This window comes from Dermacentor silvarum, chromosome 4, assembly GCF_013339745.2.
Source record: "Dermacentor silvarum isolate Dsil-2018 chromosome 4, BIME_Dsil_1.4, whole genome shotgun sequence".
In the NCBI taxonomy this organism is placed as follows: Eukaryota; Metazoa; Arthropoda; class Arachnida; order Ixodida; family Ixodidae; genus Dermacentor; species Dermacentor silvarum.
In genome coordinates this window covers 34,689,306-34,712,151 of record NC_051157.2, presented here as the reverse complement: position 1 = coordinate 34,712,151, position 22,846 = coordinate 34,689,306, and the positions used below count along the sequence as shown (strand labels likewise).

At 43.8% G+C, this 22,846-nt stretch overlaps 2 protein-coding genes across 5 annotated transcripts in view; both read right to left on the bottom strand.

Moving 5' to 3' along the window:
- The window catches only part of LOC119448554 (prolyl endopeptidase-like), a 48,680-nt gene extending 45,490 nt beyond the window's left edge, over positions 1–3,190 (bottom strand). For 2 of the 3 annotated variants that reach the window (XM_049665432.1, XM_037711787.2), the window contains exons 1-2: positions 2,959–3,190; positions 1,044–1,171 (exon numbers count right to left, since the gene is read on the bottom strand). In XM_049665432.1, the coding sequence (XP_049521389.1) occupies positions 1,044–1,171; positions 2,959–3,024 (194 nt within the window). In that variant the 5' untranslated portion in view covers positions 3,025–3,190. The remainder of the gene's footprint in view (positions 1–1,043; positions 1,172–2,958) is intronic. The other variant, XM_049665431.1, reaches the window with a different exon arrangement.
- A 3,445-nt stretch (positions 3,191–6,635) lies between these two features.
- Positions 6,636–22,846, bottom strand: part of LOC119449764 (E3 ubiquitin-protein ligase RNF14-like) — a 103,426-nt gene continuing 87,215 nt past the window's right edge. Inside the window, exons 5-9 of one of the 2 annotated variants that reach the window (XM_049665433.1) lie at positions 21,635–21,742; positions 19,253–19,479; positions 15,608–15,836; positions 11,563–11,735; positions 6,636–7,412 (exon numbers count right to left, since the gene is read on the bottom strand). In XM_049665433.1, coding sequence (XP_049521390.1) covers positions 7,215–7,412; positions 11,563–11,735; positions 15,608–15,836; positions 19,253–19,479; positions 21,635–21,742 — 935 coding nt within the window. In that variant the 3' untranslated portion in view covers positions 6,636–7,214. The remainder of the gene's footprint in view (positions 7,413–11,562; positions 11,736–15,607; positions 15,837–19,252; positions 19,480–21,634; positions 21,743–22,846) is intronic. The other variant, XM_037713020.2, reaches the window with a different exon arrangement.

Here is a 22,846-nt window from a genome sequence, read left to right as displayed (position 1 = left end):
AATTGACTTTGCAAAACTAAAAAATCCTGACTATGCACCGCTGACTAGGCTGTGCGATTCTCAACACCACTGAGTTGGTTACAGCGCCTTAGCACGCTCAGTCGTTTTTAAAACATTGGTTACTTTTAGCTGGGACACTCTGTATATACCAGGGGTCCCAGTTAACATGGACCAAGATTTAAAAAAAAAAAAAAAAAGAAACAAGGGCTCTAGAGACATCTTACAGACTGCATAGTAGCGACAGTCGTGTGTACTTACAGCCAGTATTTTTTTCATCACGTAGTATTAATAAATTGCTTTTAATTAGTGAACTTTTTAATTATTGCTTGAATCGCAAACATGCCAATTACAAAGTTGTAGGGCACCTCAAATAACCTCTGAATCAATCATTTATTTCGTGCTGAAGTGTGCCCGGTTGTTTTTTCCAAGAAAAAACAAACGCCCGCGAAATATGAAATAGATGCGCGCTTGCGCGTCACGGTTTCCCCGCTTCGAAATCCCTCTCACCCCCTCCTCCCTACAGCTCGCTACGCTTATCAATGCATTTCTCATGATGCCGCGACCATCACATTACCGTGAAGCCCTGAATCAAGCTGCCGTCGCTAGTAATGCCGTGTATCCGTGGCTATTCGCTTGGAAGCTCTTGAGCAGCGGCGCGCAAGCGCGAATCTATTTCGTATTTTGGATGTTTCTCACGCTTTTGTTTTTTCTCGGAAAAACCAACGAGGCAAAGCTGAGCATGAAACAAATGCTTGATTTGGAGGTTATCTGAGGTGCCCTACAACTTTGTAATTGACATGTTTGCGATTCAAGCAATAATAAAAAAGTTCACTAATTAAAAGCAATTAATTAATTAATACTTCTTGATGAAAAAAATACTGGCTGTAAGTACACACGACTACAGCTACTATGCAGTCGGTACAATTTCTCTAGAACTCTTGGGCTTTTTGAAAATCTTCGTTCAAGTTAACTGGGACACGGTATATATAAAAGCTTGCAGGAAAGGACACAGTTGAACTTCGTGCTCACAGTTACATTCTCACCTTTCTTTAATCTTCTGACGGTCCTTGCACTGCTCCAAGAAGGGTGTTGTGACGGCATTCTGAGCATCTACAAAGGCCTTCGTTTCTTCGCTGTCGGGATCCTCCATCCATCTGTAGGGGTCTGCAACCTGTAATGGAAATGTTTATGCTGTTTATATGGTCAGCATCATACCTATAGAAAGAATACTTCAGGTAAGCTTCCACCAAACTGTCTAAATTACAAGAAACCAAAATAAAAATATTTATTTATTGTTATTTATTCATAATACCTGAAAGGTCCCCATCAGGTACTATCGACCAAAAAAAATTACGGACCACGGGATCTCAGAAAACGCTAAATATCCGAGCAGCCTTTAAAAGTAGCCAATAAAACCGTACATCACAATGTTATTCACATATACCAGCAGACGCTGGAAATGGGAATACCAGGCTGTGGTTTTGAGGCTGCGGAGATATTCAGCTTTTTGTCAGATCCCTTGGCTCGTATACTTTTTGGGTCAATAGTACATTACATAAAAGGTGAGCACATGAATGCATTTAAATATTTTCTATCTTATATTCAGTGAGCATGGTTCCTTGTGTTGTTTTAGTGTGCACTGCCAAGGACATGTGGAGAGTATTTTGCGTGCTTTTCGTGGTTCCTATAAGACATTTGAGCACTTGATACTGGAGTGTCCTGCCTTCCTTACACAGTGCACATTACTGCTAAGGGACTATCATCATCTTGGCAAACGGTGCACGACCTTCAATGAATAGCTACCCCTCTGGGTATACATCTTAATGCGATCAATCACATCGTGCCTTCCTTACTTAACTAGAAAAAACTGGCTTGGCTTTTTATTTGTAGCGTATTTTGTTTGTTTGCGAGCGACGAGACCTCGGACTTTCTTCTATTTTATTTAATATTCTTTAAATTATCATGATCAGCAGTGACTTTTTCTGTTGCTACTGCCGTACTCTATTCTTTGTCACCATTTTCGTTTAGTCAGTGACTTTTTCTGTTCCTACTGCCGTACTCTATTCTTTGTCACCATTTTCGTTTAGTCTTCGCGTTCAAAATTTTGCACTTTCCTTCGCTTCATGTTCTTATTTTGCCTCTTTCTTTCATTCCTATGTTTGTATCACTACCTTTTTGAAGCAGGCGTGTTGCCCCTTTTGGTGGCAGGTGCCAGCCAGCTCCTTCCCTTCTTTAATTGTCAATTGTATATATGTTATATATGTTTTCAAATAAAATTTTAAAAATAATTTCGCTTCAATGTATCTGGTTCCGCCTGTTTTAATTACCCAAAATATTGAAGTTTTTCGAGCTTTCTTCCTGAAAAACGGTTATACAGAAGAGCAATTTCATTCACCGCATTCTTTCAGCGCATTGCCACTCTACCTGAGCCCACAAGACGCACTAGCATTAACAGCAGCCGCGTGTGATCAGCGGCCTTTTGTTCTTCGTACATTCTACGTGAAGAATAACCTAACAGCACTTTATCAATGACAACCGATGGTATTTACTCGGTATGACTGCCGGGCATGACACAGCTGTTCGGGGGAGCTTGGGCGAGCAACAAAACTCTCCTGTGGTTCTTCCCAGTTTTAACACTGGCGTGTAAACAACAGCGCAAAAAGATAACTGACCTCTGCAGCACTAAGCTGCCGCTATAAACGTCATCTATTCTGTTTTATTTATTTTTTACTTCTGTATCTTAAAATATTACCAGGCACACATTTCAAGCAAAGCGCTCTTGACACGACGGCGGCAGCGATCGATGGGATTTTCACGTGCAAGTTTTTAGCGCCGGCTTACCTGGCACATAAGCAACAAACAACAATATGCCTCCACTCGCAGCTCTAAGAAAGCTCTTAGCCCGTTATCAAAGAGTCGATATCGATATGTTGCACTCAAAGGTGCGAGACAACTTGCCTTCACGCCGTGGTAAATGTCCACGACAGTTTCATCCCGCCGCGGCGTCGGATACCTGAACTTCATGGCTTCAAAATGCTTGCTAGAAAAACTCAAATAACGAAAATAGTTGCACTTTGGCTGCACCGGGGTCTGCGCTCCGCGTCGAAAGAACAATGAACCGACTCCGATCGCTCGGGCCGGCGCCAGGTTACAGCCAGGTTCTTCAGCGTTGCCAGGTGTTGCCAGCTGCACGCTGCACCACGCCCCTGAGAATAGCGGTGTTCAATTTACACAGGACATTTCGTCACCTATAGTTTCCGGTTTACATCCTTGAAATTGGAAAGTTCAAAAATTTTGACGTATAATTAGAAAGTTTATTACTTGATAAATACAAAAGAAAAATTACATTACAATGCACTTTTTAGACAAAATATAATGGACTCGTGTTTCCACAAAAGAGAGAAACGATCGAAATGAGAACGGCATTATAGTGTCTCTTTTTAAATGTGACTCATTATTTTTTTTTTCCTAACTCGTCAGATTCTTGGCCAATCCCCCATAGTGGGGATGAGCCACTCATAAAAGCAATTCAGTCAACCAGAGGCAGAAAGGTTAACCAGAACTACCAGAACAAAACAGTTTGCACTTCCCTAGGTGTACCCAAGGAGGTTTAGATTTATTTAAACCTCCTTGGGTGTACCATACGTGCATCTACATATGTGCGTAGAATCATTCTGGTCACATGTACACATATACAAGCACAGGGAACATGTGTCATTATGTGCACTAGCGAGTAAAAGGAGATCAATTGCGCCATGAAAAAACTTTCTTTGCAGCGCATGCATGTTGAAATTGAGTGGTACAACCTACATGCACATGTTCAACCAATGCAATGTATTAAAGCAACTAGTACACGTTGTGGAGCTGTGCTAGAAGAAATTTTAATTTTATGCTGATGCCATGGTTTCCAAAACTTTTATAATTTTGCTCCCAAGGGTGGCAATTTGCTCGTCTGCTCGAAATCCCCACAAAAAAGAAGGCTGTGTGCTCATGGTAATTGCATAGTAGAATTTGCAGAACTTCTTCAAGCCTTTGAGCCAGCTAAGGCTATCAGAGTTAGGCACGAAACAGAGGGGAAAACAGCAGCGAGGCCTCAGACTTCCTTTCTTCAAATTTTTTAATATTCTTTAAATTACCACGACCACCATGATCATGGGGAGCTGCATGTGCTGCCCGAAGTGGGACAGTCGGTGCTTGGTCAAGCCTAACCGCTGGCCACAGAACTTGAGGCCGACCACTTTGCTGATGGAAAGGTTGGCAGAGCACCCCACAACCTTAACTTGGAGAAATGAAATTTGCACAGAAGCTCCTGTTGTTATCAATTGACCGTCCTAATTTTGCCTAAATCATTCAAAAGCTGCGTTAGGTCTTCCTTAAAGGGCAATTGAAGAGGGATATTAAGTTTACCTGTAGTTGTTGAACTGTAATTGAATTTTGGGGTGTTACGTGCCAAAACCACGATCTGATTATGAGGCATGCCGTATAGTGGGGGGCTCCGGAATAATTTCGACCACCTGAGGTTCTTTAACATGCACTCAATGCACAGTACACAGCTAGGCATCTTTGCATTTCACCCTCATTAAAATGTGGCCATGGCCAAGTGTTTAGCAGCACAATGCCAACACCATTAAGCAATCACGGCGGGTTACCTCTACTTGTAAATTCCACTTCTGCAATAGCGAAACAGTGACTCTTACTATGAGAGGCAGCTTGGCAAGCCATAAAATATGCAAAAACGAAAGATGGTTGGCACTGCCAAATGTTCCAACACCGAGTTTTCACGACGTCATGGATTTTGACAGCGTCTGGTCAAGTCTGATTAATTGTTTGTCGCTAAAGAAGGACTAGTACTTTGCATTTGAAAGAAACCGAAGACTGAAGTTAGGCAGTTTCGAGAACTGTTCTGAGAGAGAGGAATTTATTTACAGAAAGGCAGAGAGGTTGGCCTGAGCTATATAGCTTGCTCTGGCCTGCTACTCACACTGGGGAAAAGGGACGATGAAGAAAAGGAATAATGAATGGTGATGAGGTGAAGGAAGTGTGTATATACAAGTCCACTATGTGTGGCTTCTCAGTTTCTCTGCGAAGAGCTTTAATCAAGGAGTCCCTCAGGGCCCGATTGCCCGTTGCTCTTTTTACTGTTTTATAATGAAATACCTAACGTTCTGAGCTTTACCGACTGTATCTTAGACACCGATGACACTACTATCTTTACTTGTGCTAATAATGTCAATGAGCTACAGCAAAAAGTTAATGTTGATCTGCATAACAGAAGTTCTTGGTGTTGAAACAATATATTTTGAGCATAAATAACTTCAACAGTTTTTATGGTTTTTCATTCAACCCCCCACCATAAATTTCGCCATTTATATTGAAGTGTCTTGACAAAAACTTAATACCTGTTTCCGATAACTGAAAGATACTTGGTAAAATTTAAGATGGGAACTTGAAATTCAATATCTATGCGCAATCGCTTGTCCAAAATATTTAGAACCATAGAACCATTAGAACCATAACATGCACATTATTATTTTGGTGCTCTACCCCCACTATTACTGACATTCCCGAGTTCTCCCACTCCATCAGTCATAAGTGACCTCCTCAGACACTGCCACCACTCACTGCTGCCACCACCATTTAGGTAGGAGCTTCAACGACTTCTTGGCCCTATCAAGCTCTTTCAAGACTTTTGAGTAAAATGCTGAAGCAATAAACATCATGATCATCCTTAGTGTCATTATTATAATTAGGCATTTTATTTGCTCTTGGATTCCTCTGGCTAAAGCAAGGAAATTGCATATTAAGCAAAAGGCTTGCTCCCCCCTCGCCCCACAAAAATTCACCCCCCCCCCCCTCCCCGGCAGAGATCCTGGGTGCGCTACTACAAGTTGTGTTTTTAGTGTCCCTTCGATACAGCAATGAAGTTTTCGCAAAATTAAAGAAACCAGGCACTTGTGGGAACAAATTTTTACATTTATGCTCCGTGCCTTGTTTTAAAATGAGTATGCTTATGTATGCGTGTCCCAGGATTGAACCAGTGGCATATAAAATTAGGCAAGGAACTTGAGAGATTTGCTTCTTAAAGCACCAAGCCATATAAGCAAATTTTGGTTATACGCTGGAAGTTGTTACATGCCGCCAAAGAGCATTCTAGTGGAAGAATTTTTCATTAACAGCAGCACTAGAACTATTAGAAGTGCCGCGAACCCATCATTTCAGGAGGTAAGCTTCACTGCTAATAGACTCTTTCTCCGCTTGCCCCCATCTAGCCTCCGCAAGAGAAATTTCTTCCCTGCGTTTTTACATACCGAAGCCAGAGGATTGCGTGACGCATGCGTCACAGGCCCTGCCTTCCGTTTTTTTCCCCTCCTGCATTCTTTCTGCATGGTACACTTCTGGTGACAGTCTCACACGCAAGCTGTTGCGTTTGTCGTTTCGCGCAGAGCATGAGAACACCTGACTAGCGGTATAAGTCAGTGGCACACAAGCACTGAGGTATACACAAGTGGATGGATCAAAGAGCACGATCGTGCGCTGGAACCTGGTAGAAAATTGCAGATCGTTTTATTTTCTGTGCACGCGACTGCACAATGTGGGAACAAGTAGACGAAACAACCAAGGAGTGAAACAAGGACTCACAGACATTCAGTTTGTAGGTTTTATTTGTCTAAATTTAAAATTGTCTAGTGAAGCCACTTTAGCCTTGAATAATTCTTAAATCACATGGTGTCGCAGTGAGTGGCATTTCAGCTATACGAATTATGTGCACTTGTTGCACTTGTGCGTCTGACCTCGACTCTCCGGCTGAGAACGCGGCTCCCTTGAGAAGGGCGCACGGCGTTTGGTCTGAAATTTCAGCTGCTGTCGTGGCACACAGTGGTGCAATACTTTGCAGACATGATCATGCGCACACATTGTATATGCTGCGCTTGTCTGTTTAAAATGGCCAAACATGGTGAGGGGCCCCTTAAAATATCATTTGGAAAAGGTGAAAAAAAAAAAAAGAATTTATTACAAGTTATATTGAAGTGCTTCCTTGTGGATACATGTTGCTTTCCATGATGCACATAGTTTTTCAAACCACTGTCATGACTTCCATGTCATCTATGGTGATCCAGTCAGTCACAGTGTTGTCAGTCAGTCACACAGCCTGAGTGAGGTTTGGAAAAAAAACTAGCACTGTCTTGGCCAGGAACAATAGAGGTAACGAATGTTCACAAGAACTCTCCAATCTCATGGTCTTCCTCTTCGGCAATCTCTTCTGCCCCTTCAAACAGCTTGTTAAAGCAGCCAGACCTGGGATCACTGAAATGCTGGTATGGGTTGCCGGATGCCTTCAGGGCCACCACACAAATCCAACAGAAGTAGGTTCCGCAGCGCCAGCAAGTCATCTTGTTGCAGCCGTCTTGCTTCTGCAAAAGTGGCATTGGACCATACTTAATATTAAAGCATTATTTGTACATACAGTTGAACTTCATTGATATGACCCCATTTGTATGATTTCTCGGCTGCCAACATTCATAATCTAGAACACAAAAACATGGCCTGATGGTCATTTTTATTTTTTACTGGTTAATATATTTCCAAGAAAACGCACCCTTTCGGCACCAACGTTCAGTATGTCACAAAATTGCAATCGTATGATACGTTTTCTGATTGCTAGATCCCATGTAAACAAGAAAAGGCATGAGGCACACAAGATCAAGAGTAGTAGGTGCCCGCCACGGATAGTTCCTTGCAGTACTCGCCCGCCCGTGTCAAGTGAAAATGCCGGCATGCACCCAGTTTCCTCTTTCGGTACCAGCAAGTCTCCTCACGGGTCATTGCACGTCACATTCACAGCTATTGCCGCAAATTTTATTGCGATAAGCATCCTCACTTATCTGTTTCACAGTGTGTATGGTGTAGTCAACTGTAGTGCCATTGAAAGCGTACTCCATGCTTTTTTTTTAATAGGCAGTAACATAAATGTGCCACTGCTCCCTGCTGCAGGCGGCGCAAAGTGAACATGTTTCGCTCTGGCAGCATGGTATTCTGGCGTCGCCCACCAGTTCGATTTGGTTTAGATTTCCCACCACCTTAAAATATTGCGCAACAGGAAAACGACAAAGCTTGCTCGGGCCACATGGGAGCATCGTTGTCTCCTGTCGATTTGATTCTCGGCGAGTGGGCACGCGAGAACTTCCTACTAAAATGACCCGCCCGAAGAAGCTACTGACCCAGGCCAAATTTGAGGAGTACAAATGTAAGCTTGCCGAAGCCGCAAGAACCGCAACACGCGTCTCGGGCCGCTCGGGCAACACCAGCTCGGCATGCATCTCGTCTTGCAACGATTTGCACAATGCTTCCCATTATGCAAATTTCAACTACAGTTGAGTTTGCCAAGTTTTTTAGTGACTTCGGGTTGTGTGTTTTACTGATTAGTATGTTGATTAGTATATTTTACAGAATGTGTGCGCAGTGGCTCAAACTGTTTACCTGTGAATGTTTAAAAGCGAGTCACCTGGAGTGAATAAACTCGGTGAGACAGCACTGTGTATGCTTATCGCTGGTACCGTCTCTAGTGCTATTCCCCGTAAATATGTTCTATCTTTCACATGACATGAAAGGGCAAGCTCAATTATCATGCAACTAAGCTCTGTCGGAAAGCCAACCTCTCTATGTTGTAGGCTAAATACAGAAGCTCAAGCGTGGGCCATCGAGGGAGTGCATGCAATGAACAAGTAAAAAGCAATGGTACAATGCCATAAAATGGCCCCATCTGCTACCATGACACATGCCCGCGCACTCTAACAACATTGCTGCTTTCGTGCACACACATACACACACTTCCTTCAGGCAGCATGTCATGATCCTGTGAGAATATATTAGTACAATGCAACAAGTGATAGTCCGTAACCATGAAGTCCAAAAACCTCAAACAGTATCTAGTACTTTAAAAAAGCTTGTTTCTTGGGCAGGTCGGTAGAGTTTGCTGTATATATTTTCAAATTATGCGAGGGAGACATACACAACAGATTCTTCTCACTGTATGTCTCTTTTGCACCTATCACAGAGCACAGTGCTTGCTTCATACTTGCAGTGGGTATTGTGAACAAACAGCATGACAAAGTCGAAAAACACAGCGAAGGACACACGAGAATGTGTGTGGCTTGTCTTTATTGCACTGTTCATTTATTTGCAACACTGTTCATAGCGCCTGCCATAAGCCACTTTACTCGGACTCTACACCCAAAAAAGGTATCTGAGCTTAAATGCAGGACTAACGCGTTCATGTACTCCTTCTTTCCTCGGACTATTGTAGATTGGAACGCCTTATCTCCCTGATGTGATTGAACGGCCAAATATTGATTCATTCCTACAAGCAATCAGAAATTGAGCGCCATAGGCGCCTTCATACCTGAATTGTGTGTGCACGTTATTTTATGTATTTAAGTCAATGTTGATACCTTTTTTTTGTGCTTTGCTTGTACGCATTGTGCGCACGTTATCATTTTATGTATTGTAATCAATGTTGATACCTTTTTTTGTGCTTTGCTTGTACGCATTGGCGCGTCTGTGTCCTTTGATGTTTTCCTTGCTTTTGTTATGTGATTTTGTTTTGCTTAATACACTGAGCTTGTATTGGAGTATATTCCTGTTCCCACTTTTGCCTAAGGCCTCTAAAAATGGTCGGAAGTATGTACCAAATAAAAATAAAATAAAATAAAAACACACACCAACTCCAATAGTTTTCCCTACTCCACGAGTCTGTTGTTGAAACTGCAGTCTTTATAGAATCTTGTGTTTAGTACTGGTGTGAACTGTCAATAAATATGTTTTGCTGTTCAGCGTTCTTTCTGGGGTTTTACATGCCAAAACCAGTTCTGATTATGAGACACGCCGTAGTGGAGGGCTCCGGATCAATTTTGACCACCTGGGGTTCTTTAAGGTGCACTACAACACAAGTACACGGGCGTTTTCACATTTCGCCTCTATCGAAATGTGGCCGCCGCGGCCGGGATTCGATCCCGCGATCTTGTGCTCAGCAGCGCAACGCCTTAGCTGACTGAGCCACCGCGGCGGGTGGCTGTTCAGTGTTCTACCGCTTAAGAATGTCTTCAGTAAACTAAACGTAAAGTTACATACCCAGCTTCCACAGCTACTGAACACATGGAATTTGATGAGTTAAACGCACAGAACAGCCCTTTACATGAAATTGATGGTGTAATTGAATCCTGTTGGGTCGGGATGAAACATCATGAAATAAAAAAAAGCACGGACCACAAAAGGTTTACTAACGTTAACGTTTCAGCTCCCACACAAGAGCCTTGTTCACAAAATCTATATATCCCTCATGTCTTGAAGATAAAAGTCCCTGGATGCTCGAAGCATAAAGCTAAAGGATCAAAGAGGAAGAAATGTAAAGGATTAAACATTGGCAAAACACATAATGCCACTGCCAAATGAATGCTACCATGTTAAGTTTAAATGCTGCAAGTGACATTTACAACAATAGGTCAAGCTGAAAAAAAAAAAATGACATGCAATCAACCAGCGAGAGAAGTGTCAAAGAGAAGCCAACATATTACGAAGTGCTCACTGTCAGCAATGCATCTCATAATCAGGAATCGGCATACACTGGCAAATGCCAGAGCCAGATGTTTGCTGGAGCCTCATCCCAATAGAATGAGCACAAGCCATGTGAAAGGCAAGTTCCTCGAACGCAAAGCCTCTCAACAATGGGACACCATGAGGAAAGCCAAGTGCAAGACTGCCACTGCGCTAGAAGCCAGGGGACTTCTGAAGCACCAAGCCACGAGTTCATGAAACATTCATTGTATGAACAACCACTTTGTACAGTGCATGATCAATTGTGAAGCTATTTGTGCAGCGTTCATGCACGTGTAGTGTGCAGTGTCTTCAAGAAATGAATCCCAGATGAAAGCCATTCAAATGTGCAGGAACTGACACGAACCCTTAAGCAATCGTAAAGTGCCGGCAATGTTATCTTAGACAGCTTGACATGTCAGATGTGAATGTGGGTGCATCAGCAGCGAAGGCTGGTGTGCTGATGATGCTAAAGTAGGTAACATGGCAGAAGCTGTATTTCTACAAACAGGCATGAGCAACTCACAATAGTGATGCACTCACCAGAGGCCATCACAACAAAGGTCAGAGGTGCACAAAGGACCATTTCAGTTATGATCAGAATATCAGACAACAATGGTTTCAGTGCATATGTATGGAATTTGTGAATTAGCAACAAAAGATGCACTACTGCAAAGAATGTACAGTATGTTTTGCTGTTAAAGGGAACACGAAATTTGTAATTCAGGATTATTACAATTAAGTTTTGACACAAAGACCTCGGTATAATCTTTCATCAATTTAAGCCTACCTAACACGTCACATAATGCAGTTTCTTCCTATGGAGTTGACATCTTGATGTAATGTTGATTTGAATACCAATTACGTGTTCATTTTAACAGTGAAGTGCACATTTATTCCCTCCCCCGAGTTATCTACCAACATAATAAAACACCTCATGCAAGTAAAGTGAGAGCAATAAAATTTGCAGACCTCTATGGAAATGCCACAGTGCGGGCACTTCTTGCTGTTCTCTTGCATCCAGTCCTGGGTGAGCGATTCGTCCACCAGAAGCTGCAGTGTGCGCTTCCCGTACCGCTTCTCCATTGCTTGCCTCGCCGCTGGAGTTGCCGACAGGTATTCATCTCGGATAGCCCTCTGTTCCCCTGCATTTGGTGCCATCATGCTCATTTTTAAGCTGGGTAAACTACAGAGTTTCCTACTAAAGTAACTAGAGGGAACTCAGGCGCTACGATTCTTTTGCTATACCTTGGGAGCGATGGGTATGACACAAATTTGTCTAATCTTTCTGCTAGCGGATCCAGACATTCTCGTCAAATTATTTGTTACCTTTTGCTGCCAGAGAAGTGGTTTTTCGTGAAGTCTCTCACAGACTTCCATTCCACAGGAATTACATCATTTGCCCAACATGGTGGCTCTCAAGCCAGCCCATCATGCCGAATGGGTAACTACAATATAGACCACTTAAAACGTAACTGCTTTAGTGCAGAACCGGATATAATATGGTCTTTTCAGAGTCCCGTTAATTTTCCCATAGCACTCTATGTATACGCGTATCGCTTATAGTGCAGTTGCGGGACACGAAATACCGGTTAGAGTGCGGCTGCCTGGAAGTTTGGCAGTCAACCTAGACGGCAAACGCTCCCCTCAAGCCACAAATACCGTATTTACTCGAATCTAACACGCACTTTTTTTTTGCAATTAAACAGGTCCAAAAAATGCGTGCGCGTTAGAATCGAGTACAACCCTAAACCTGCGTTACCATTAGTCGTCGGCATTTCAAAATGGCCGCCTCGCACGCGCATCGAGCCTAGCTACCGTAGCTTCCTCCATGTGCTGCAGTACACGTGCTTAGGCAATAGTCTACTGTCTGTCTTCACGTTCTCTGCGTCTGCTCTATCAGCATGAAGTACCGAGTTCATCATGATGCTGCATTTAAAAGGAAAGTGATGATGTGTGCGGAGACGGACGGAAATCGGGCTGCATCACGGGCGTTCGGGACTGGCGTAAACAGAAGGAAAGAATTTTCGCCAGCAAAGCAATGCGGAACGGTTTCAGTGCACCAAAGCAGGATGTAATCTGCGACGGGGAAAGTCTGCCGTGCGCCGTGTTTTCGCCGCTTATAGGTCACGTTGAAGCGAGAGGCATGATAGCACGAAGGTCAATTCGCTCGCCGCACTTCGTCACTCGAGCGTTTTGACAGTTCGTTTCCGCGGTCACAAGCGAGATGTGTTGATGTTTACTTGTGCGCACGTGACACCGTGCTTGTTAATTTATTTAGTAAGCGAATACGGAACCTAGAGCATGGTGACAGCTACGGCAGAAATGCGCCTCGAGTGTCCATTATCGCAATACAATAGTTCTTTCGGTTATAGTGCGGTACCGCTTATAGTGCGGATATTCGCGACTCCGGCGACTTACGTTATAAGCGGTCTACACTGTATTTCACACCCATTTGTCCCCTTCACAAGAAGTGAATGATGTACACTTTTGCTACAATTCATCTCACCTTGGCAGCAAAGTTCGGGCATTATTTTGGTGGCCTTCTTGAGATTAGTTCTAGATATCGGGGCACAAACGCCTAGTTTATGTTACCACTCATGCAACTTGATTGCAGTGTCACTGGCTTGGATTGGAATTGCTTCGGGCTGTATGGGTACACTCTTCTTCGCTTGTAGTAGCTTGCGCCTTGAAACCATTGAAACACTCGATAGACACAATGGTGGAAAATAAAAGGGATTGCAAGATGTTTAAGATGCAAATGTGGAATGCCGTGAACAATTCTGACCTTTTCGGCTCTCAGCAAAGTAGCCCACGTGTTAAGACGATTGAAACGCTCATTCAAGTTCTCTAATGCACAAATATATCAGAACCCTTCTATACATCTTTTTTAGGTTTAACCCCTTGCGGTCATGTTTCGGGCTTATGCTACCAAGCACAAATATTAGTTCCAGTCAGATGTCGGGAAGCGCCCAACACGTGCATGTCCATGCGTTTGCCGATTATTTAGGTTGATAGCGCCAGCTTTAGACAACTTTTTCAAGTAATAACTGCACTTTGCAATGTCTCCAGACAAGGGCAGCACTTTTTCAATGACACTCGAAGGAATTTTTCCATGGTTTGTTGCACAACGCGCTGAGAGGATGGTGACATTTTGGGCACGTGCATTTTGTGGACGAAACTCGTGCAAGTTAAGTGGATCAGAAGACAATTTTAGTGCAGAAGATGAATACATTCCAACTTCAGATGGTCAGCAAACGTCCTCGGATGAGAGCACTTTCGAAGAAAGTGACAATGAAGGCCCTGTAGACCTGTAGTGCAACTGCTGGCATTCTCTTGGGTGCTTTGAGCGCTACCACACAGTGCTCAACTACCGTTGAGAGCCTCAGGAATAAAGAAATTTTTCTTAAATAAACCACTTAACATGCGTTTCTTTACCCAAGTGCTTTTTGTGCGTGGCACCCAGAATGAGCAAAATGGCTCCTGACTGGAACGACCAGAAATTGGATAAAAACTCATGACTGCAAAGAGTTAAATGCACCCTTGGTGATCGGCCCCGACCACATTGGAGCTACAGAGAAACCTTACAGTTTCAATTTTAATTTCCGATTTCTAAACCGTATAGAGGCACCTTGTTTAATGATGTTTCAAGCAACCTGGCATAGATCCATCGTGACAAAACTGCATCGACGGCAGAGAGATCCACCGATCGTGTTAGGCAACACCACAAAAAGGGTTATGGTGGAGGGCTTTTGAAACAAGCTGAAACACTGTGAGTGCACTAGTGGCACAGAATGGGACAATAGCCAACCACATGCTACTTGCACACCATTTAGTGATTACATTCAAACTTACTGCAGGGCTCGCTAATTTCCACTTCTGCAGTCACCTAGATGGTTCAGGAATCTAATAGCTCTCAATTTTGCTTTTCTAAATGTATAAGCAATTTTATTTCTCTAAATAAATAGAGGCAATAAGTCCTCGCATACATAAATGCTCACTGTAAATTGTTACATTTATAACTATTTTGTTGACAATGGTGAATTTACAAAGTCACAATTTCGTTTGAAGCCAAAAGTTCGAAACTTAACAAATCAATGTACTACTACTCATGCCCTATGCTAGCTGAAACTACTACTCCTATGCTGGCTGAACCACCATGCTTGCAGCTCGTGTAGACACTAGCCAACCAGGTTTCCCTAAAGTAATTTATATAGGAAACTGTATCAGGGAAACGAAGTACAAGAAGCAGAACAGGCAAACAGATGCAGTTAAGACTGGTTTGTGTGTTTGGTCTGAGCAGCTCAAACATTTCGGCAGAACCCATCTCACGACGACTCGACGATAACGCGTTCAGCATGGAATCAATATGGCGACGCAACGTATTGCCTCTGTTGAAACGTCTTACATATGAGGCGTGTACTTCAGCGGAACTGCTCTCTCTGGCTTCCCTATGAGCATTCCGCGCCATCTAGTGGTGCCGCCGGGAAGCCTGTGTGCAGCCTCCGAAATGCGTGGTGCGCCGGTGCATGCGAATGCTGAAAAACGCATCATGCAGCAGTCGGGCTTCTTTCTGGGCACGCCGAGCCATCTAGTGGCGCTGCCAAGAACTCCGCATGCGGCCTCCAAAACGAGAAGCGTGGGGCGCCGGTGCCTGCGAACGCTGGTAATTGTTGTGTTGAAGTTTCCCCCACAGGCTTCCAGGTAGGTTGCCAACTGCCATGTTTGTCATTCTTGACTTCAATGTTGTCTTGCAAAGCTATTTTCTTTTGCCAGCTTTGCAGAATTGGAACGAGACTTCAAGATGGCTGCTGTTCGCTTGTTTGTCTACTTACTAGCCGTCTATAGCAAATATTGGAACACACGCAAAGCAAGCAATGGCTCAAGTGACTAACCAGCTTTGTAGAATCGGAACGAGACTTCAAGATGGCTGCTGTTCGCTTGTTTGTCTACTTACTAGCCGTCTATGGCGAATATTGGAACACACGCAAAGCAAGCAATGGCTCAAGTGACTAACCAGGCTTGAGACGGCAGGGCTGGACCCCGTGATACACCATGCGGCAGTAGAGGCAGAAAACAAAATGGCAGCTGGCACACTGTGCCATGGGCAGACCCGGGTCTAACACCACTGGCCGCTGGCACTGCAACCGGGGGCAGTAGGTCAGATCCTCCTGGGAGTCCAGGTAGGCACTGAGCAGGATCTCCTCATAACGCGAGCCAAGAGCATCGCCAACTAGCGCCTTCACCTGCACATCACAAGAAGCGTGGGTGAGTGAGGCTATTCTGTGAATATTCATAGTAGATTAGACTGGTCGCTTTCGAGCGCTCTAGAACACTTTCGCGACACTCTTTACATTTACCTGGGCTAAATCAACCGTTCAGAATGCATCCACTTGGTTCATTCAGAGTGCAGCTGCTAGCGTGGGACCAAAATCTCGCAGAATTTCGGTTACATGGCTCATCTAATGCTCTAAGAGCAGCGAAAAATCCAACTCTAGCAGTCTTTCTCAGCCTCCTATCTCGAGAGGGCTCTGCATCGCTGCAAACAGAGTCGGAGTGTGGTAGGAACCAGTCGAATGTACCATCAGAGTAAATACGCTTTCCCAAGAAAAGCTTGAGGATTGGCACTACGTTTGACACTGGGCCATGAGAGGTACAGTAAGATCTGCAGTAGAACCTCGTTGATATGATCCCGTATTGTTCGATTTCCCAGTGCCAACATTCGCAATCGAGAACATAAAAATTAACCCTATGCAGTTACCCTTCTTTCTTACCAGTTAATATGTTCCTAAAAACACGATCTTTTGGCACCAACATTCAATACATCGCCAAACAGCGATCGTGTGAGATGTTTTTCAGCCAATAAAATGACAAAACGCATCTCAGGTCGCTCGGGCCCCACCAGCTTGACCCGTGTCGGCATCTCGTGCCACGATTCTCGCAGAGTCTCAAATGGACACGGCAAAATTTCCTGGCAGAATGCCCAGCCAAGATATAGTTTTCTTAGAATCGTATTCCCACTACTATAACTATTTGTACAACCCCCCCACTTAATACCCTCAACCAGAGGGCCTTTAGGGGTGACGAATAAATAAGTAAATAAATAAATAAATAAATAAATAAATAAATAAATAAATAAATAAAAGAAGCTGCTGATCCAGACCGAATACAAGGAGCGCAAACATAACCTTGACAAAGCCGCACAAACAACAATGCATATCTCGGGCCGCTCAAGCCCCACCAGCTTCGCACTCGTTGACGTCTCATGATGCTACATTCTAATCTGCCAAATTTTTTCGTGACTTTGGATTGTACGATGTCTCGCATTTCTTTCCCCAGAACATATGAACGAGGTTCCACTGTACTGGCCAACTGCAATTAAATTTCACTTTGGCTAAATTGGCTATAAATGGGTAGTGTATATAGTACTATTAAATCAACCTTGACAAAGCTGAGGTGCTGGTAATTGGCCACTTTTCTTAATAACAGCCTTTATATAGCACCAAAACAAACAAAAACAGGCACCTGGTGGTCAGCAGATATGACAAATTTCAGCATATCGCCTCCGAGATATGACCTGATCTCAAGGGTCATACCCAGGCACTGAGCTAATTACCAACGTTCTGGGTTCTGAGCCATCTCCAACGAGTCGTAATGGTGGCATATTTTCTCAATTTTGGTATCAAAAATGTCTACTTATGCAGGCTTTTCATAATGCATCCACTCGTATTTCAGATGTAAAATTTTGCATGGAGGCTGCTCTATATATATACTATCTGAAACTAAGCTCTCTATGGGGTCCAAAATTTTGTTCAAGTTGGTCCTTAAAGGGAGCATCCGTTTGACATTTGGCAACCAGTTACAGTTGAATTATGGCATGGAGTTGATTCTTTAACGAGAATTTGTCAGTCTATTGCATCCTAACACCCTTATTTTTTCTTTAGAAAACAGAAGTGTTTCAGTTGAATTTATTACCAGCTAAGTGTTCTCTAGTGGATCATGCTGTACAAGCTACTAGGGGAGTTTATGAGGATCTCACATATGCTATATCGGGTCTTTTTTATTTATGCCAGAATCTGTGACAGTAAGACTAGCACACTTCGGTCATGAAAGTCGAAGGGCTGGTAATACAGCCGAGATTTTGATGCCATGAAATTATAGTTTCAGCCAAGTACCTTGTGCTGTGAATGAGCATTTCCTGTGAGATGTTGGCAGACGTCCACATGAACAAAGGACATCATCAACTAGCACTTTCACTGTACAGCCCAAGGAGTGTGGGTATAAAGGATTTTTCATCTCTGACTGAAGCAAACAGACACCATGAAACAAGAGTAAAAGCAAACTGCAGCAAGCACTGGTGTAAAACAACTTAGTTTCCTAAACATGCACATTACACGTGCACTTGCCTGTAAAGATGCTAGCTATGATAGAGTAAAGCCTGGACCCCACATTTTCTCACTGGCAGATGCCAGATTACACACCTACGCACCTGCCCTGTGTGGTATGAGGCAGCTGCCTCATACCACACAGGGCAGGTTTGGCTGCTGAGCATGAGATCGCGGGATCGAATCCCGGCTACGGTGGCCGCATTTCGATGGGGGCGAAATGCAGAAAAAACCCGTGTGCTTCGCTTTAGGTGCACATTAAAGAACCCCAGGTGGTCCAAATTAATCCGCAGTCCCCCATTATGGCGTGCGTCATAACCAGATGGTGATTTTGGCACGTAAAACCCCATAATTTAATTTTTATGAGGCAGCTCTGGAATGTACGAGCTCAAGCGGCACAGAGATCTGTGCCGGCCAGGTATGGGTGCCCACGTCGCCATGCACCTGCAGTTACGTGATAAACAAAAGAGAGTATTCGTAGTGGCGGCTATGCAATGGCAGCGTGGTGCAGACAGCTTCTTGCTCACCGGCTTCACTAAGCTTGACCACTGGATAGTATCAAATGCATATTTCGTCTGCTACGTCCGGGATTCTGGTATCCAGATACGCTAAAACAACTTATTCTTTCCACCGATAGCAACATTGGCTCAGCAGAAGAGCAAAACCTAGTAAATATAAGCTAACAGAAGTCGATTCTCTCCAGAAATAGCCAAGACAACAGCTGCATGATTTCGACAAATGCAATCTGGCGGCACTAAGCTCATGCATGTAGGCACATGCACCAGTGTATGTATTTGGAGAAGCTCTACCTTTCTAGCACTCACGGTATAGCAGGTGCATAGGAGCGAGCCTGCATGTGCCAGTGAGCATATGTGTAGTCCCTGTTTAGGGCTCATGATGTGCTCATTATGCCGCCACTCATGCAACTGCTTGCAACACTCACTTTCTGCGGCAGTATATCACTCGAGTTCATTGGCGGCACGAGGAACTCAATCATCGGCATGCAGCCATGGAAGCAAAATGCGCCCCCTTAGCTGCAGTGTGAAGTTTACATTCAGTAGAAGACCTCTTAGCCATACGCTTAGCAGCAGCTTTGCACTCTTAGCATACTATGATCTCTTTGGCAGACAAAAGCTTCTCACTGATTCACTTGAGCTATTTCGTTTCGATCGACAGCGGTTGCACTGACCGTGTACAGCACTACCAAAGTACAGTCTCCAATAAAGACTTATTATCCGACACATTATTATGATTAAAAGACATAAAATGTTTGGTACCTGCGTGGGCACCACCTGCGTTGAGCATTTTTCCTGTGGACAGCGAAGCTGGTTGGCACAGCCACTTTCGATTTGAATGCGAAAGTGCTCGCGGAGGCAGTCACGACAGAATGGGTGGTCACAGCCAATCACCAGTTCAAACTCCGATCCCAGCTTGGACGTCAGACACACTTGGCAGGTCAGCCACTGCAGGTCAAACAGCCGCCGCTTTTCTCGACTGTTGTACTCTGTAGGAGAGTGAAAATTGGTTTGGGCTCACTTTTAGTAGGCATCCTCGAGAGCCACGAACGGCAGATTAACAGCATAATTGAGAAGAAAAGTATGCCATTACAAACGTGTTGGGTCAAATCAAAAGCCAAGAGGCAACATGAAAACATGACTTGAAAGGAAGCTAAGTTACTTAACCATGTAATAAGCAGTAGAAAGAAAAATTACAGGCATTTAAGTTTTAGTCCAACTGTAACTAAATTTCACTTTGGATGAATTGGTTAGAAATAATACTGAAGCTATTTTGGCAAAGCAGCAGAGCTGGTAATTATGTAATGTTTTAATAACAGCACCTTATATATACAGTCAAATCTCCATATAACAAATTACGCGAGACCGCTGAAAATGAAAGATTGTTATAGTGAAATTCCCAAATTTAACCATTCCGCCCATCAACCTCATAAGTTGTCACTGTTTGAGCTATCCCCGAAAACGTTGCTAGTGGCTCTTGGCCCGCGCTGTTGGCATTTTCCATAGATTCTGCCACCACGCACCACCAAAGCATTGTATAATAAGAGTGATGTGCACACACAAAGCAGACGCTGACGCTGAGAAAACTACCGACAAAAAGGAAGCTCCATGTCGCCTCCAAAGCGCAATGTTTCTTGTTGTTTGTTTGTTTTTCCCGTTCCTTGCCATGGACACCGCAACTGTTTCACTCAAGGCGGACGCCTGAACTATTCCAAAGAGCAAGCAGGCTTAAACGACGCCATCCGGAAAGTGCAAACTGCAACTTTATGGCATCCCCGCGAGTATGGAGGATACATTTGTCCATGCGTGTAGCTAGTACGGCCACAGAAAGAAGTGCGAAAGAAAGGCGTGCGAAAGACTGAAGAGACGCACCTCCATTGCTAAGCGACACTTCTTTGGGCGGAGCATGCACTCCCAAAACCTGATGCGTCGTCGCCTCCGTAACAGATTAAAAAAAATTCTCTCCCGCATTTTTTTTTATTGAGTGCAGTCTCAGGTTTTCTGAACCCTTGTGCTGCGATGTCTGCTTTCTGCGCCTTGTCTGCTAGCCTAACTGTTTCGGCTGCCGTGAAGGATACATGGAAATCTAAGAATCCCCAGATTTCGGAATATTAGTTCGTAGTAGTGAGAATGCGCGTTGTTAACATGACACGGAAACTGAATAACGATTGTTATTCTCAAAAGTTCGATATTTTGAAGCTCGTAGTACTGAAATGTGTTTACAATGAAACCATAAGAAGTCAGCTGGGGATTTCTGAAAAGTTCGTTAATCTGAAAAGTTCGTAGTAACGAGGTTTTACTGTAGTACCTTAGCAAATGACGCAGACACCTCATGGTTAGGGGATACGATGAAAATCCTAAACCATTGGTTTCTGCATCATTTCCGACGAGTGGTAATGGCAACCTTTTTTTCCAGTTTCAGTATCAAAAACGTGTACTTCTGCTAGCTGTCCATGATGCATCTACTCATCTTTCAAACGTAAAGTTTTGCATGGAGGCTGCTTCACACTATCTGTAACTAGGCTCATTATGAGATCAAAAATTTCACTACAGTTTGCCATTAAAGGTAGAATGACAGCAGTGCAGATTAGACATCAAATGCAGGTAGATTACACTCTCATTAAGATAAAGTGCCTCATAGCCTATTAGAGTAACCTGATGGATGCTAATTTGAGGGTGGCGAAATCAGATTCAGTGATTTCATAACAAAGAGAGAGAGAGGGGAGGTGGGGAAAGGGGACTATTTTTTTGTGGAATGGCAGAGCTCACTGCTGCAGATAACAATGCCCACATCTTACAATCGAACTCCTTTGAGATTTCAGCCTAGTTCTGTGCAGCTCTCTTAACTCAATGGTTGCTGAAGCTGCCCATTTAGCAGCACTCACTCAGCCGTTGACTCAATAGACTACTGGTTTGAGGGCCTTTAAAATGACACTGGTACTTACTACTCCTGAAGTGATGTTACCCGTATGGCCATCAACCTGGAAGCAGTGTAACTGCGATGAAACTGCCGAGTGACAAGAAAGTCTGCCTGCTTTTTCCCTCAAGTGATGTCACAGCAGAAGGCTAACAAGCATATGTATAGCCCTTACGATGTTTCAGTGTGGTATATGACTTCATTTAAACAGCAAGTGAAGAACTCACCAGTAAGAAGAGTGGCCAATGTTAGCGGGTCTACTGCCTCCTTAAAGACACGCATATCAGTGCGTCCATAGCCACGGTATAAGTAGCACTTTTTCCACTTTGTTCTCCCTGGAGTGTAAAAAATAAAAATAAAAACATTTTGTATTCAAGCAGCACTGACACATCTGGCATAACTCAGGACCATATGCTTACGAGAAACAGACACGTATCAGTTTGTTAAAAGAGTATAGACCCATATTTTCACTGTTGCATAAGCTATACCCCACATTTCTTGCTTGTAAAAGAATGATACTTAGAAAGTAGTATGAAGGTTGGAATGGGAATGCACTTATAAAATTTTATTTGATACTAAAGTTGGTCTCAAATTGCCAGACCTGGCATCACTGTCATTTTCGTGTCAGCATGACACAAACAAAATTTGCCAACGTTGTGGAGTAATAAGACTAGGTATGATGTTGCTCGTAAAAAAAGTAAACAAGAGTTGGCAGTTTCGCCAGAAGCAATAGCAAGATTTAGGGTTACACTTGAATTCCTCAGACTGTTCTCACTATATATTATATATATATATATGCGACATTTTGGCACAACGAAATACAGAAGAAATAGGGCCCAAGAAGCTAACAGGTGTCACAGAAAGCTGGTGCGATGAGAAGTGCCACCAGTAGTACACTTAAACCTTGATACAGCAGAACCCCGCTGTTACATTCCCGGGTGCTGCGTCTTCCCGGCTGTTACGCCGTTTTTGGCCGGTCCCGGCACAGCTCCCATAGAACCCAATGATTGGTAACCCCACTCCGTTGTTACGTCGCAACTGTGGGACCGTTCCCGCATCATACATTGCGAACTGCCACCCCGCGCCCGCCCGCGCGGCCATTTTGACTTTTCATGTCGCTTGGCTTGGTTGCTTGACGATGGCATTGGCCGCCCAAAGTGCCGTTTGCGACACTTAAGACGTATTTTCGGTTTCCGCCAGCAAAAGTATGGCTCTTGAGATCCGTATTTGCTATCTAAAGGTGGTGTCTATGACGCGTTGCGGCCCTAAAATTGGTTTTGGCTCATAGATGTTCCGTATGAAGTCCAAGGGCGATAACGCCATCGCCGCGTGCCGTATGCTGCATGTGCGAGTGGAGCCGACGACCACGTCTAAATCTCGCGCACGAAAGAAAGAAAAGCAGGGAGAAATCGCGCCTTCGTTGAGCTCGAGGCATCAGC